This window comes from Phascolarctos cinereus, unplaced genomic scaffold (genome assembly GCF_003287225.1).
Source record: "Phascolarctos cinereus isolate Bilbo 61053 unplaced genomic scaffold, phaCin_HiC Scaffold_2;HRSCAF=192, whole genome shotgun sequence".
Lineage (NCBI taxonomy): Eukaryota > Metazoa > Chordata > Mammalia > Diprotodontia > Phascolarctidae > Phascolarctos > Phascolarctos cinereus.
In genome coordinates, this window is record NW_027555625.1 from 214050599 (window position 1) to 214064370 (window position 13772).

Here is a 13772-nt window from a genome sequence, read left to right on the forward strand (position 1 = left end):
TATCTTCTCAAATCTCCTGGAATTAAGTAAAGCTATAGTGAAATAAGCAGTCAAAATAATAGTGGGGACCAATAAAGAACATGCCCATTCTTCCCTCAAGGTAAGCAACCATTAAAGTGTCATAATCTAAGCTGGGCTAAAGGCCTGATAAGAGTCTATAAATATGTTCATACATACATACATACATGTGTTTAAATGAAAACATAAAGGAGAAATAGCTCCTATCTTCGAAAAGCTGATGAACTAATGTCCACAGGTACACAACTACAATAATTTCACTTATAAATGTAGCCCTATACTCAACTACTATTGTAATAAATATATATATGTGTGTGTTTATATATATAGACACACACACACACACACACACACACACACACACACACACACATTTTTTAACAAAACACAGGCCACTCTCTAATCATAAAACTCTAATTTAGGGGCAGCTAGGTGGCGCAGTGGATAGGGCTCCAGCCTTGGGAGTCAGGAGGACCTGAGTTCAAATGCGGCCTCAGACACATGACACTAGCTGTGTGACCCTGGGCAAGTCACTTAACTCCAACTGCCTCATTAAAAAGCAAAAAAAAAAAACCTCTCTAATTTACCCAATACGAAATAAAAATAAATAGTTTTATCCACTTCTAACCCTAAGCAGCACAAAAATACCATACCTCTATACACAGATATCTGCCTAAAGCACTCACTCCCCAGGCACCTCAGCATTAATCTCCATTATTTACAAAACACATAAACACAAACATTTTAAACTTTAGTTACTTCTACTTACAAAATAAAAAAACTACAGACCTTCAATTCTTTTCCCAATAAATGGTAAACTAGAGTATGTCTATGAATGATATAGCAAATATTCTAAGCATTAGGATGAGTTTTGTGGCTGATTTAGTGGTTTAAGACAGTTTTGAAAGAACTGGAGTATTTTCAATTAAAGAAATAATACATTTTTGAGTATACATACTCAAAACTTTTCTGCCATTTGGGGTTCATTGCTGTTTCCATCATCTTTTCCAAAAAGGACATTTATTCATACACTCTCTTGTTAAATACACAGAAAACATATTCCTCTCTCACCTATGTACAAGCACATGCATGCCTCAGATCTCCCCAACCATCTTGACATAGTACAAAAACATTACTTACCCTAAATGTGGCCTCTAGTCACATACAACCTATCCTTTCCTCCCTGATCTCTTCCTTCCATTCACCACAAGTAAACTTTAATACTTATAAATAAGCTGACATTTATATAGCATCTTAAGGTTTGCAAAGGGCTATATATACAGTTTCTCATTTGATATTCACAACTCTGTAATGTAGGTACTACAAATATTCCCATTTTACAGGTGAGAAAACTGAGGTTCAGGGGATAAACTTCCCATAGTTACACTGAAACTAAGTTTCTAAAGTTAGATTTGAAACCTGGGTCTTCCTGACTCAAAGATTCAAGTCTCTTCTACCCATACAAGATAATTAATAAGGTGTATTCCCCATCTCTTATGCAGTCCTTCCTACTCCCAAATATTTACATCAAAGACGATTCATTTATTAAACCTTCTGGAATTCCTACTACATATTTCATACACTTGGGACCCTGAATTCCTAATTCCGCTAAAGTACAGAATAAGAAATTGTCAACCCTCTCTGGAGGTGAGACTTGTAGACCTGGGAGCCATCTCCAGCTGTCTTGATCTATATCTTGTTGCTAGACCCAGATGATTCCTGAAGTTTAGAAAGTGAGGCAGGTGACCTTGCACAGCCCACCCTCACTTAAATCCAACTCACTTGCAAGTCATGGCATCATCTTCCTGATGTCATGGTCCTCTTCCAGGATGAAGAACAAACAACCACAACTTTAGACCCAGAGCCTGTCCACATACATGGGACAACCCTCCTGTCCCTTCAACAAACAAGACACCAATATTTCCCTTGACTCTCTAGATTTTGCTCAGGTTTATGCTCTGCAATTTTTTTTTAATTATAGGTCTAGAGCTGGAAGGAACTTAAAGAAAGCATCTAGCCTAGTCACCTGATGATAAGTCTAATTTTAACTGAGAAACAATGAAGAAATTCAGTCACTAATTCACACAGGTGACCCTAATCACTTTTCTTTCATATCTAAACAAACTACTGTCATTTTCTTATAATTATGAGGCACCTAGGTGGCATACTGGAAAGAGCTCTAGACTTGGAAGTCTGGAAAGTCTGAGTTCAAATCCTGCCTCAGGTAATCACTAGCTGTGTAAACCGGGGAAAGTAACCTGACCTCTTTGAGCTCAGCTTCATCATCTGCTAAATGAGTATAACAACGGTCCCCTACCTCACAAGGTTTTAGAGAAGATCAAATGAGATAAAACAGTTAAAGTGATTATACTTATGTAAAATATGTGACTATTTCCAATCTATCCTGCAGATATAGTTTTGTACATAGTTGGTTTGCTTGTGGTCTCTCCCTTTAGATTGCGAGCTCCCGGATAGCAGGGATGTGGGGGTGGGGGGGAGGGATTGTTTAGGGTTTTTTTCCCTTTCTTTGAATCCCCAGTGCTTAACACTATGTGCAACACATAACAGACACTTAATAAATACCTGTTGATTTGAATTGACTAAGGTGCTCTGCAAACCTTAAAGCTACACACATATATATAAAAAATGTACACCACTGGAGTAAACGACTCCACCCACTTCAGTGCTAACTCTTTATCCTTCGTTTAATATTGCAGGATCACAAATTTAGCACTGGAAGGGACCTTGAAGGTCAAGCCTCATTCTTCAACTGAACAAACTGAGGCCCAAAGGGGTTACGCGACTTGCCCAAGGTCATATAGGTAGTTATCAGTGCTGCAATTTGAGCCTGCTTCTCTGGCTCCAAATGTTTCATTAAGCTTCCCACTTTATCAGGACTGCCTCCCAATTTATAGCTCTAAAACCACTCTCATAAAAAAGGTTGCTAATCTAAGGATACCTCACCTCAACTCTAATTAAGCTAGCCCCAATATATATTAATCCAATCCAGTAAACATTTATTAAGAACCTACTATAAACAAGAGACTGTGCCAGAAGCTGGAGATACAAAGACAAAAAAGGAAAATCAGTACTTCCTCTCAAGGACTTTACATTCTACTGTTTGGAGCCTGAGAGAAGAGATACAACATTAAAATAGCTAGACACACATACTACTTGAAGGAGAGTACACATTAAAACGTTACTTGGCCCACAACCATTTGGTAAAAGGTACCATGCCTGTCAATTACTCCTCCACCCACCAACTTCTCCCCAGGAGTCTTAATAATGTCAAAGTACCACCTTTCAGTACATAAAATTATAAAACAGAAAAAAACAAAAACAAAAAACCTTGTGATTTCACCTAATCGAGAATCCAGGCGAGCCAAGATTCCCACTTCTGTTTATCCTAAATTTTTTAGCCTCTGGACGAAATGGATGGAGACAGGGAGCAAGAGGGGCAAAGTCTCCACTTGAGTGGCATCCAGCCCAGTCCGATGCCTCTGGGGGCCTGGGGAAAGGGCACGGCCCACACCTCGCCCCACCCGAGGGAGCCCTAAGGGCAGGCCCTTTGCACCTGAGGGCGCCTATTTCTCCCTCTCCGAGAAGTGGAAAGAAAGAGGATGAGAAGGGAGGGGAGGGGAAGGTCGGGAAACGAAATCGGGGGCAGCCGAGCTCTTCCTAGCCCCTCATCCCGAGCCTCGACTCGGAGGAGCAGGCTCCCGGCCGGCCTGCCCGCAGCCGGCTCAGTCTTCTACCCCTTTCGCTTTCACATCAATCGCGGACGGCGGCGGCGGCTGCTTCCGCCCTTCCACGGGACCCAACACCTTCATCCCGGGCCCAGCCTCGTCTCGAGACGGGCTCCGCCAGGGCCTCCTCCGAACCTCCCCAGACGAGCAGAGGCAGCTGGGTTCACCGCCGAAGGTCGAGGCCCACAAAGGCAGCCCCTACGACCACCGCTCCCCGCCGGCTCCAGGCCAGACTCCAGGCCGGCCCTTCCTTCCCAGCAGGAGCCGCCGGCAAAATAGGCTTCTACCCCAACCCCCACCCCGCCCTCGGCCGAGCCCGGCCGAGCCTCGCCTCTCGGCGCTGCCCGCCCGCTACCTCCCCCAATCATGCCTCTCCCCTTCCCCGGAGGGCCGGGACCTGTCTCTCGGTGCCCGCCCCGGCACTCGGAAGCCCGGCCCGGCCCCTCCCCGCGCCGAGGACGGGGTCCTGCCCGGGGCGCCCGGGACTCACCGCTGAGCGCCGAGGCCTGTAAGGTGGCCCCCGAGGTGCCGTCGATGACTTTGATGGTCCCGCGGCTGGTGACGGCCAGGATGGCGTTGAGCGCCGGGTGGTAGGAGAGACTGTGCAGCCCATCGGCGTCGCAGCGCATGCAGCCGTCCCGCAACACTAGCCACTCCGAGACCCCGGCCCCGGCCGCCGCCGTGGAGGAGCTGCCGGGGCCCGAGGCCGCGGCAGCCGCCATCTTCCTGCCTGCGCTCAGCACAATCACACTGGGAAGCGGCTCAGTGACAGTCCCGGGAGGAGCACCGCCGCCGCCAGTCACCATCCGGGGCCAGGGGGCAGGCCGAGCAGCGTTAACCGGAAGTGAAGTCAGGGCGCCGGGCACGCACGAGCAACGTCAGGCGGCTGGAGGGAGTAGCGGGGAGCCGCGGCGGCCCGCGGGGGTAAAGGAGGCGGTGCCGGAGGTGGGGTGGGAAGGAGCTGGGAGTCAGACGAAGCATGCGCACAACTGGCCCTGCCTGCCACGCGCACCGCGCGCCCTTACTCTCGCAAATCCTAGCTACGAGATTGCTCGGCGAGCCTCTCACCGCGTGGCCCCACCCCCACCCCGCTTCGCGAGCCAAACTCCTCTTTCCACGTTGGGGGGGGAATAGGGGCGGGGGCCCAGGCTACCCTCACGCCTTTGCCGCCTGCTGCTGCGCCTTCACTGGCCGGCCTGAGTGGGACTCCCGCCAGCCACTGGAGGGCCATGGCGTCGTGGCGCGGGGAAGCTCCCCTGGCCCCTCGCATCCTTCTTGGACTCCCCAAATTTTCATATAGCTAATAGATTCAGAGCTAACTGGAAACACAGAAGTCAGCTAGACCAACATTTTCATTTTACATGACCAAGAGAGGTTAAGCGACATGTCCAAGGTCATACAAGTAGCAAAGCAGGGATATAACATGTACTCCAAATCCTGGTGCTTTAGAACTCAGAACAAATGACATATTTCAGGAAGCCTTTTCGAATTAGCTTGACTACAGGTTTTTTTTTTCGCCTGTACCTGTGATTTCATCTGTGTAGGGGACGAGTGTGGAGAATTGCCTGGAGTACTGAGAAGATAAGTGACTTGCTCCTGCTGGCATGTGTCACCGACAGAATCTAAACCAGTTCTTTCTGACTCCAGGGGCAGATCCTATACCCACTATGCAACACTGCCTTACAGTTAGAAATTACCTAGTCCTAACTCTGAGGTCCTTTTCGCTCCAAATCTGATCCTATGAACTCCCTGCCCAGTTCAGGAGTCACCTTTATAGCATCTGCCCTTTCTGCTTAAACATTTAGTGACTGAGTTCATTTCCCGCATAAGACAAGCTATTCCTCTTTGGACAGCTCTAATTATTAGAAAGATCTTGCTTAAATTGAACCAGATCTGCCTTACTGTAAGAGGAAAGAGCCCTGGATTTGAAATTGGGAAAAACTTGGTTCAAATACCACCATAAGTAGATGTGGTCCCTGGGAAGATCAGTTTAATTTATGAGCCTCAGTTTCCAGAATGGCAAGATGGAGATGGTAATAACAGTATACATCACAGGTTTTTTGTGAGAATCTACACAAAATATGCTGAACCCCACCTGAAAGTTGCTTTCATATGTATGTGTAAAGTCAGCACTAGGGCAGAGTGACCCCAGTGTTTTAACCTTGATTGACTTGTAGGATAGAACAATCTACTATTATCTCCCAATGATACTATAACAGGGGAGGAGCTGAGGTGACCCTAATCCCACCTCCTTATTCAACAGTAAAACAGTCAGGATTGTCTTGCCCTTACATGGAAATTGTTTTACTCCTGTCTATATAAGCCTTTTAAAGTTTGAATTCTTGGGGGGCTTGAATTCTGCCCCAGTCTTATTTCCTGGGTTTGCCTTATTGACGGTGGTGAAGCTACACCAAGATTTCTTTTAACCTGTAGATATTCAATTCAATAAACATTTATTAGGCACTTGAACTGTTATAAGTACTTAGGTATAACAGTGAACTTAGTTGTTATAAGGGTAAATGTAAATAGGCTTTAAAGTTGCAAGTGTTCTACATATATTATGTCATTTGATCCTCACGACAGCCTTGTGATATATTATTCTTATTCCAATTTTACATATGAGAAAAGTGAAGCCCTGAAAGGTTAAAAGACTTGCCAAGCATCTAAGGCAGCATTTTAACCTAGGCACAGGGGTGGGGAACTTGTGGCCTCGAGACCACATGTAGCACTGTAGGTCCTCAAGTGCGGCCCTTTGACAGAATCCAAACTTGAACCTGTGAAGTTTGGGTTCATTCAAAGGGCAGCACTTGAGGACCTAGAAGGCTACATGTGGCCTCCAGGCCACAGGTTCCCCCCCCCCCCCCGAGTCCTAGGGCCATCTAATGCATTCACATCTGACCTACACCTCTTAGAATTTCTAGCTTCCTTCAAAACATAATTCAGATAGCACATCCTACATATGGCCTTTCCCAACCCACATTTCTGATTGCTTGTACTTTCTTTCCTTAAAATTTTTATATACTTTGCAGGGAAAACAGTATTTTTGAGCATTGAATATGGAGTCAGGAAATTGTTGTGGTTTAGTCATTTCAGTTGTACCTGACCCTGGATTCACCCCATTTGAGATGTTCTTGGCAAAAATAATGGAGTGGGGACAGTTAGGTGGCACAGTGGATAGAGCACTGGCCCTGGAGTCAGGAGGACCTGAGTTCAAATCCAGCCTCAGACACATAACACTCACTAGCTGTGAGACTCTGGGCAAGTCACTTAACCCCAATTGCCTCACATTAAAAAAAAAAAGATAATGGAGTGGTATGCCATTTCCTTCTCCAGCTCATTTTACAGATGAGGAAACTGAAGCAAACAGGGTTAAGTGACTTGCCTGGGGTCATGAGTTCTATCCACTATGCCAACCTGGCTGCTTTCATATGTATGTGTCAAGTAAGCCACTGAGGTCAGGGAAACCCAGGTTCAAATCATACTTTGGACATTTTCTAGCTATGTGACCCCAGGCAACTCATATAACCTCTCCCAACCTAGCAATCATTGTTCTAATTTTTACTTAGTTGTATATATGTTATATCCCCAAAGGGTAGGGACTTTTCATTGGAGCAATATCTGCCATATAGGCTAAGCTAGTTTTTTTTCCTTAAAAGGTATTAAAACCATCCCTGAGACTTAATTGGCTCAGGGGATTAAATCCATAACCATGGTAGCTTCCTGGTGATGACCTCTCTCTCAAGCTTAACTAGGATGGTCAACACTGAGGCAGGAAAGCATTGCTCAACAGAATGAATTGCAATATCATTTCAGCACAATGGACAAGTAAACCTTTTCATTAACTGTTAGTCTACAGATGTCCAATTTTTTTTTTTTAATATCTGAACCTGAAGCAAAACCAAGTCCAGCCTACAGCAAGTAATGATACTCGGTAGAATTGGATCAGAATGAGCCCATGGTCAAAGTAGGGAAGGGCAATGAGGGGGAATCAGACTTGGGGTAAAAGGCCAGCTCAATACAGTGACTACAGGCTGGCCCATTCCAGGCTGAAGATAGTAGCCTAACGGATATTAAAAGAGGTTGACATGGAGGATAAAGATAATTCCAGAGGGGATATTCACTTGTTATTGTTAATGGTCCTAGAAAAACTAGATTGTCAGCATAAGGAAAAGAAAATTTTACTGTCCCTTGGAATTCAGTAAGTAGGAACACAGTTCTTGGCTTTTAAGGACAGGGTCCCAAAGGCAGAAAGGACAACTGGTAGATTTTGTGTCCTCTGTGCACATATTGGTTGGTTTTTGTCCTTCATTCTCAAAGAGGACCAAAATGACATCACTATGCTGGAGTCAAGTTACACTGTGTCCAACTGTGGCTGATCAGACCAATACAAGCTCGGAATGTTCTGCCACAGGTCAGGCACAAATAGTCCATGTGATCATTTGGGGTGGATTTTCTAAATTTGCGCATCTTGCATTTCTTTTGAGCTACTTCAATTCTGCTTTGTTCATAGAGCATATGTGGGCACACCACATCACCTGGCAGAGAGGCTTGTATACATATTAGGTGCCCAATAAATATTAAATTGAATTGGATAGCTCCTCAATGCCTGTGCTTCTACCTGCTAGGTCAGAATCCTCAACTCCAAGTATTCACACTCTGATGATTACAGATAACTACTGTTAAATCCCCTATATTTCATACTTGTTTTTATTTCCAGTACCTTTTTCCTCGTCTAGGTAGACACCAGAGGTTTCAAACTTACCTGGCCAAACCAGATTAAAATGTAACTGGGAGATGTTTAACAAAGTAAATAAAAATATAGTAAAACATAGATAATGTTAATTTGTAGTTTTCCAAGTCAAGGAATACATTTCTTTTTGAGTTTGACACTACTGATCTACACCTCTGTTATTGACTTCTTCCCAGCAATAAAAATGAAAATGCCAGTATACTCTGGGTTCTAGCATTGCCCTGACTTTCTATGGGCTCCCCTGATCAATCAACAAGATTTTATTAAATACCAACTATATGCAGAGTACAATCCTAGGCCCTGAGAACAGTAACACATGCTGGAAGAGGTCTTGGCTCTTTAGGAGCTTGCATTGCGGCCAAGGGAGATAACATGTACACATGTTGACATATACAAAATAGTCATTTTGCTGGGAAGGTACTAGCAGCTGAGTTTCATATAGAAGAAGGTGACCCTTGAGCTGAGCCTTGAGGGTAACTGAGGCAGAGGTTAGGAGGGAATGCATATTTAGACATGGGGGACAAGTACAAATGCACTGAAATGCTACCATGGAAGGATATGTGTGAGGAACAGCAAGAAGTCCAATTTAGCTGCATCATACTTTGCATGAAAGGAGGTAACAAATGTTAAGGCCAAAAAAGTAGATTGGAATTGGGTTGTAAAATGCTTTAAATGCCAAAAAGAAGAGTTTATATTTGATCCTTGAAGTAATAGGGAAGCACTGACATGGTCAGACCTTCCCTTTAAGAAAATCACTTTGGCCACTGTGGAGTGGATGATTGGATTGAGAAGAGATGAGTCAGGGAGACCAATTAGAATATTTCAGTCCTCCAGCTTAGAGATGAGCTGAACATCCTGCTTTAGCATATAGTTTCCATACCATAGAAACATTCAGGGCCTGAAGATCTAGATTCAAATTCCAGACATACTAATACCATTTACTACCCTTATAATTTTGGGCAAGTCACTTCACCTTTATGGTCCTTAATTTCCTTAGATACGCAATGTGATTGTTAGACTGAATCACCTCCAAGGACTCTTCCAACTCTAAATCTAAGATATTATCACTCGCCATGTTCGCTCAGACTAATGTCCCATTCTTAACCCAGTCTCCCATATTTTTGTCCCATTGTAACCATCCAGGCCATGCAAGTAAATTCAAGCCCCCAGTCTCAACCTGCTTCCAAAGGCCTATTTAGATTCATATTCACCAGACACCAGACACCAGACATCAGTTCTATTACACTATTGCCTAAGACTGGTTCAAAGAGATAGTCCATGTTCTAGGAGCCAGATGATTTTACACATTCATCTAGGCATAATAAAGTACTATTAAAATTTCTGAGAGTGCACAAATAATTTGATATTTTAATTTATCTTCATATAATAATTTAATTACTTTTATTTATTCATCAGTGTAAATATGACCCTGAACAGACTCTGTTTTGTTTGATTTTTCCCACCGGTACAGAACCCAGACCCTTTCTCATCTTATGCAATTCTTTGTCCTTGTTTTGGCATTAATTCTCCATACAGGCCTCAATCAATGGAAAATGAGGTCTTCCTCTTCAAAAAAAAAATCTGGGGGATTTCAGTGTCTTTCAGAGTATCCATTAGTTGTTTCTGATTATATCTCCATGACCAATCCACCTCCTTTCAATTGGTAAATGTTCTTGACTCAGGGGTGGGGAACCTGCAGTCTCAAGGCCACATATGGCCTTCTAGGTCTTCAGGTGTGGCCTTTTGACAGAGTCCAAGTTTTACAGAACAAATTCTTTTATTAAGGGGATTTGTTCTGTGAAGTTTGGATTCAGTCAAAGGGCCTCACTTGAGGATGTAGGGGGCCTTGTGAGGCCTCGAGTCCACAGGTTCCCCACCCCTGTGACCTTGATATTGTATTTTGTATTACTTCTTGTGTGTAAATGTTAAACACAGATATAGGAGCTGCTAGACCATAAAGAAGGATCCCTCCAACTGCATATTGACTTAGAAAACCATAAATTAACTTCAACAATAAAACATTATCTATGTTTCATTGTATTTTTATCTTATTAAACATTTTCCAAGTACATTTTAATCCAGTTCAGGCCTTCTCAGGGTTGTTGAAGGAATAGATGCTTGTTGAATGGATGAAAGTTGAACTCTCTGGGTTTTAATTTCTTCATATATAAAATGATCATAACATTGCTTTTACTACCCAACATATAGGAGTTCTCATAAGAAAAGGCCTTTGTAGCTTAAAACATGTGAGTTTTTATCTTATTCAATGGAGTATAGATGGAAATGATCCTGGGACAAGTCAGGCTATTATTTTTAATGTTCCGTAGACTACTACTACTACTACTACTACTGCTGGTGATGAACATTTCTGTATTTACTTCTGCTTGTTCTGAGACAGAAAATACATTGCTTAATCTTAAAAAAGAAAAAAATATTGATGCACTTATGTATTTTGTTTAGCCACAACAGATACTTCCCAGTAAAGATCCAAATAGGCCATTTCTAATATACGTTCCCTGAAACAAACAAACAAAAAGTTAGACTCTTTACTTTTTACAGGAGGGATGTGTCCTTTAAGCAGCTAATATTGAACATTATATTTGACCAGATTTATGTGTCCTCATCATGTTAAGTGGATAAGGCGACAGAGTCCCAAGATACAGCCTATCTTCTCCCAGTGTGAAAGATACACCCAGGTTCAAGTCACAGCCTTTTTATAAGTGAACAAAACACATCAGCCTAATTTCATTAGAGGGATGAGATGTCCCTCCTTCTGATTCCACATGGTTTTTTTCTTCTGCTAAATCTCTGTATTTTGAAGGCTTTTTTGTACAACATATCCATTGCTTCTCTTTTTTTTTATCAGACCAAATCACAGACTACATTAACTCAAAACAAAGACATTGAATTAAATAGAAAACAATATCAATAAGAAGGAAAATTCTCTTCATAAACATGTGGCCACACTCTCCCAACAATTTACATGCCACCTGTGGGAGAGGACCATGCCACATTTGGAACACCTTTACCTCTGAAGAGGCTGGCCTATATTCTCTAGGCAATATTGGAGTCCCATGACAGATTATTTGAGTAAAGGTAAGACAGACTATTGATCACCATCAAGAAAACATTAAAAATCACTAATAATCAGAGAAGGGGTAGCTATGTAGTGTAGATGATAGAGCACTAGGCTTGGAATCAGGAAGAGTCATCTTCATGAGTTCAAATCTGGCTTCACTGGGCAAAGCTCTTAATCCTGTTTGCCTCAGTTCCTCATTGGTAAAATAAGCTGGAAAAGGAAATGGCAAACGACTCCAATATCTTTGCCAAGAAAACCCCAAAATGGGGTCATAGAAAATCAGACAACTGAAACAACTGAACAACAACAACAACAACAACAACAACAACAACAATAATCTGAGAAATGCAAAATAAAACAACACTGGGGTGTTATCTCAAACCCATAAACTAGCAAAAATTCTAAGAGATGGGAACACTCATTAGGGAGGTTATGGAAGGAGGCCATCTAATTCACTGGTAGAGGATCTATGAATTCATTCATTTTGAAAAACAATTTGGAATCATACAAGAAAACTTATTAAATTGTTCATAGCCTTTGACCCAGAGGTTCCACTACTAGGATTATGTCCCAGAGACAAGAAAAATTACAAAAAACTTTTCATAGTAGCATTGGTGATAACAAAAAACTGGAAACAAAATATGTGCCCAGTTATTAGGTAATAGCTAAATAAGTTACACTTCTTTATAAGTATAATGTAATAATACTGCTCTGTAAGTAACAATGAATGTGAAGAATTAAGAGAAATGTGGAAAGACTTTTATGAAGTTATACAGCATAATGAAAGCAGAACGATACCTACATCATACAGAGCAACTGCAACAGTGTATATAAAGCCAACATGGTAAGGCACAAAACTGGTCAAATATCATGGTCTAAAGGACCACATCCCTTCTTTTATAAAAAGTCAAGAATCTGACTTTTTTTCAGGGAATGCATGTTAGAAAAGATTTATTTGGGTCTTTACTAGGAAGTATCTATTGTTTCTAAATAAAACATATCAAGCCATTTTTTAAAAAATTAAAGAATGTAGTTGCCTAGAGTCTTAGAAATATAATCTAAAGGAAGTGGGGGAGAGGGGTGGAGGGATAAAGAATACAGCCTATATCCATCAAGCTAGAGCCACCATGTAGGAAAAACAGCAATAAAGTTAGCCAGAAATTCACTGGAGACAAAATCCAAGAAAGGAGATAGAATATAACTCATGGCTTCAGGTGTCTATAGATAAATATACATAGTATGAATAACAAACGATTAAATAGGGCACCTAATTCCAGGAGGCAAATTTAACCCATGAGTATTATTGAGACTTGGTCAGATGAAACCCATCACTGTTGTTGTTGTTGTTGTTGTTGTTGTTGTTGTTGCTCCTTCATTTTTGAAGAGGACCAATGACATCACCGTCTTGACTCCTGCATGAATAGGTGAGGCAGAGTTACATAAAATCATAGACTTCACTTTCTCTTCCAGAGTGATCGAAGTCCAGTGGCAGGACAAAAGTCAAGATGACTGGCAATGGCCTGGGATGCAATGGATGACCTTGGCATCTTCAATGTCTGACCAAGCTCTAAGCACTCCACAGAGCCTGCTTCACCCACCTTCATGGCCATTGATTGGAACAAACTGTTCTCATCTGCTCATTCTTTGGGGAGAAGTCTTCGCGTGCTTGGAGCAGACATCCTCCTAACTCACTAACGGGTTTGAGGCCTGTTGGTTACCCTCAATCTGGTTTAGCCCATCTACCCAGAGGTTTACCAGAGTGTGGCCACTGTGCATGCTATAGCTTCTTGGAGCCACAGGTGAGAGTTGAGTGACAGGTGGACACCAAAGGTGGTTGAGCAGCTGTCAAACCAAAGGTTTGCCTCCCTGAATATCCCATACACTGTAATATCACTCTGGAAGGGTATACTTTATTAAATAAATGGATTTTTTAAAATTAGTAAATGTTTACTATATTCAAAGCACTATGGGCTAAGTATTAGAGAAACAAATAGAAAAGCAGTCCCTGCCCTCATGGAGCTCATTTCCTAACAAGGAAATAACACGCATAGGGGATTTCAGCTTCAGGTTCAATGGAATAGCCCCATGAGCCAGCCCTGAGATTTGTTTGGCCCAGTCTAGTAATAAATCAACCCAGCAGCTGAGATATTATGTCATGCAAGCCTGGGAGCAACTCGTT

At 42.5% G+C, this 13772-nt stretch overlaps 1 protein-coding gene across 8 annotated transcripts in view; it reads right to left on the bottom strand.

The window, feature by feature from the left end:
* Nucleotides 1-4612, bottom strand: part of BIRC6 (baculoviral IAP repeat containing 6) — a 307740-nt gene extending 303128 nt beyond the window's left edge. For 7 of the 8 annotated variants that reach the window (XM_020972336.2, XM_020972335.2, XM_020972334.2 and 4 more), the window contains exon 1: nt 4255-4608. In XM_020972336.2, the coding sequence (XP_020827995.1) occupies nt 4255-4570 (316 nt within the window). In that variant the 5' untranslated portion in view covers nt 4571-4608. Of the gene's footprint in view, nt 1-4254 lie in introns of all 8 variants that reach the window. The other variant, XR_002321676.2, reaches the window with a different exon arrangement.
* Between the last annotated feature and the right edge of the window lie 9160 nt (nt 4613-13772).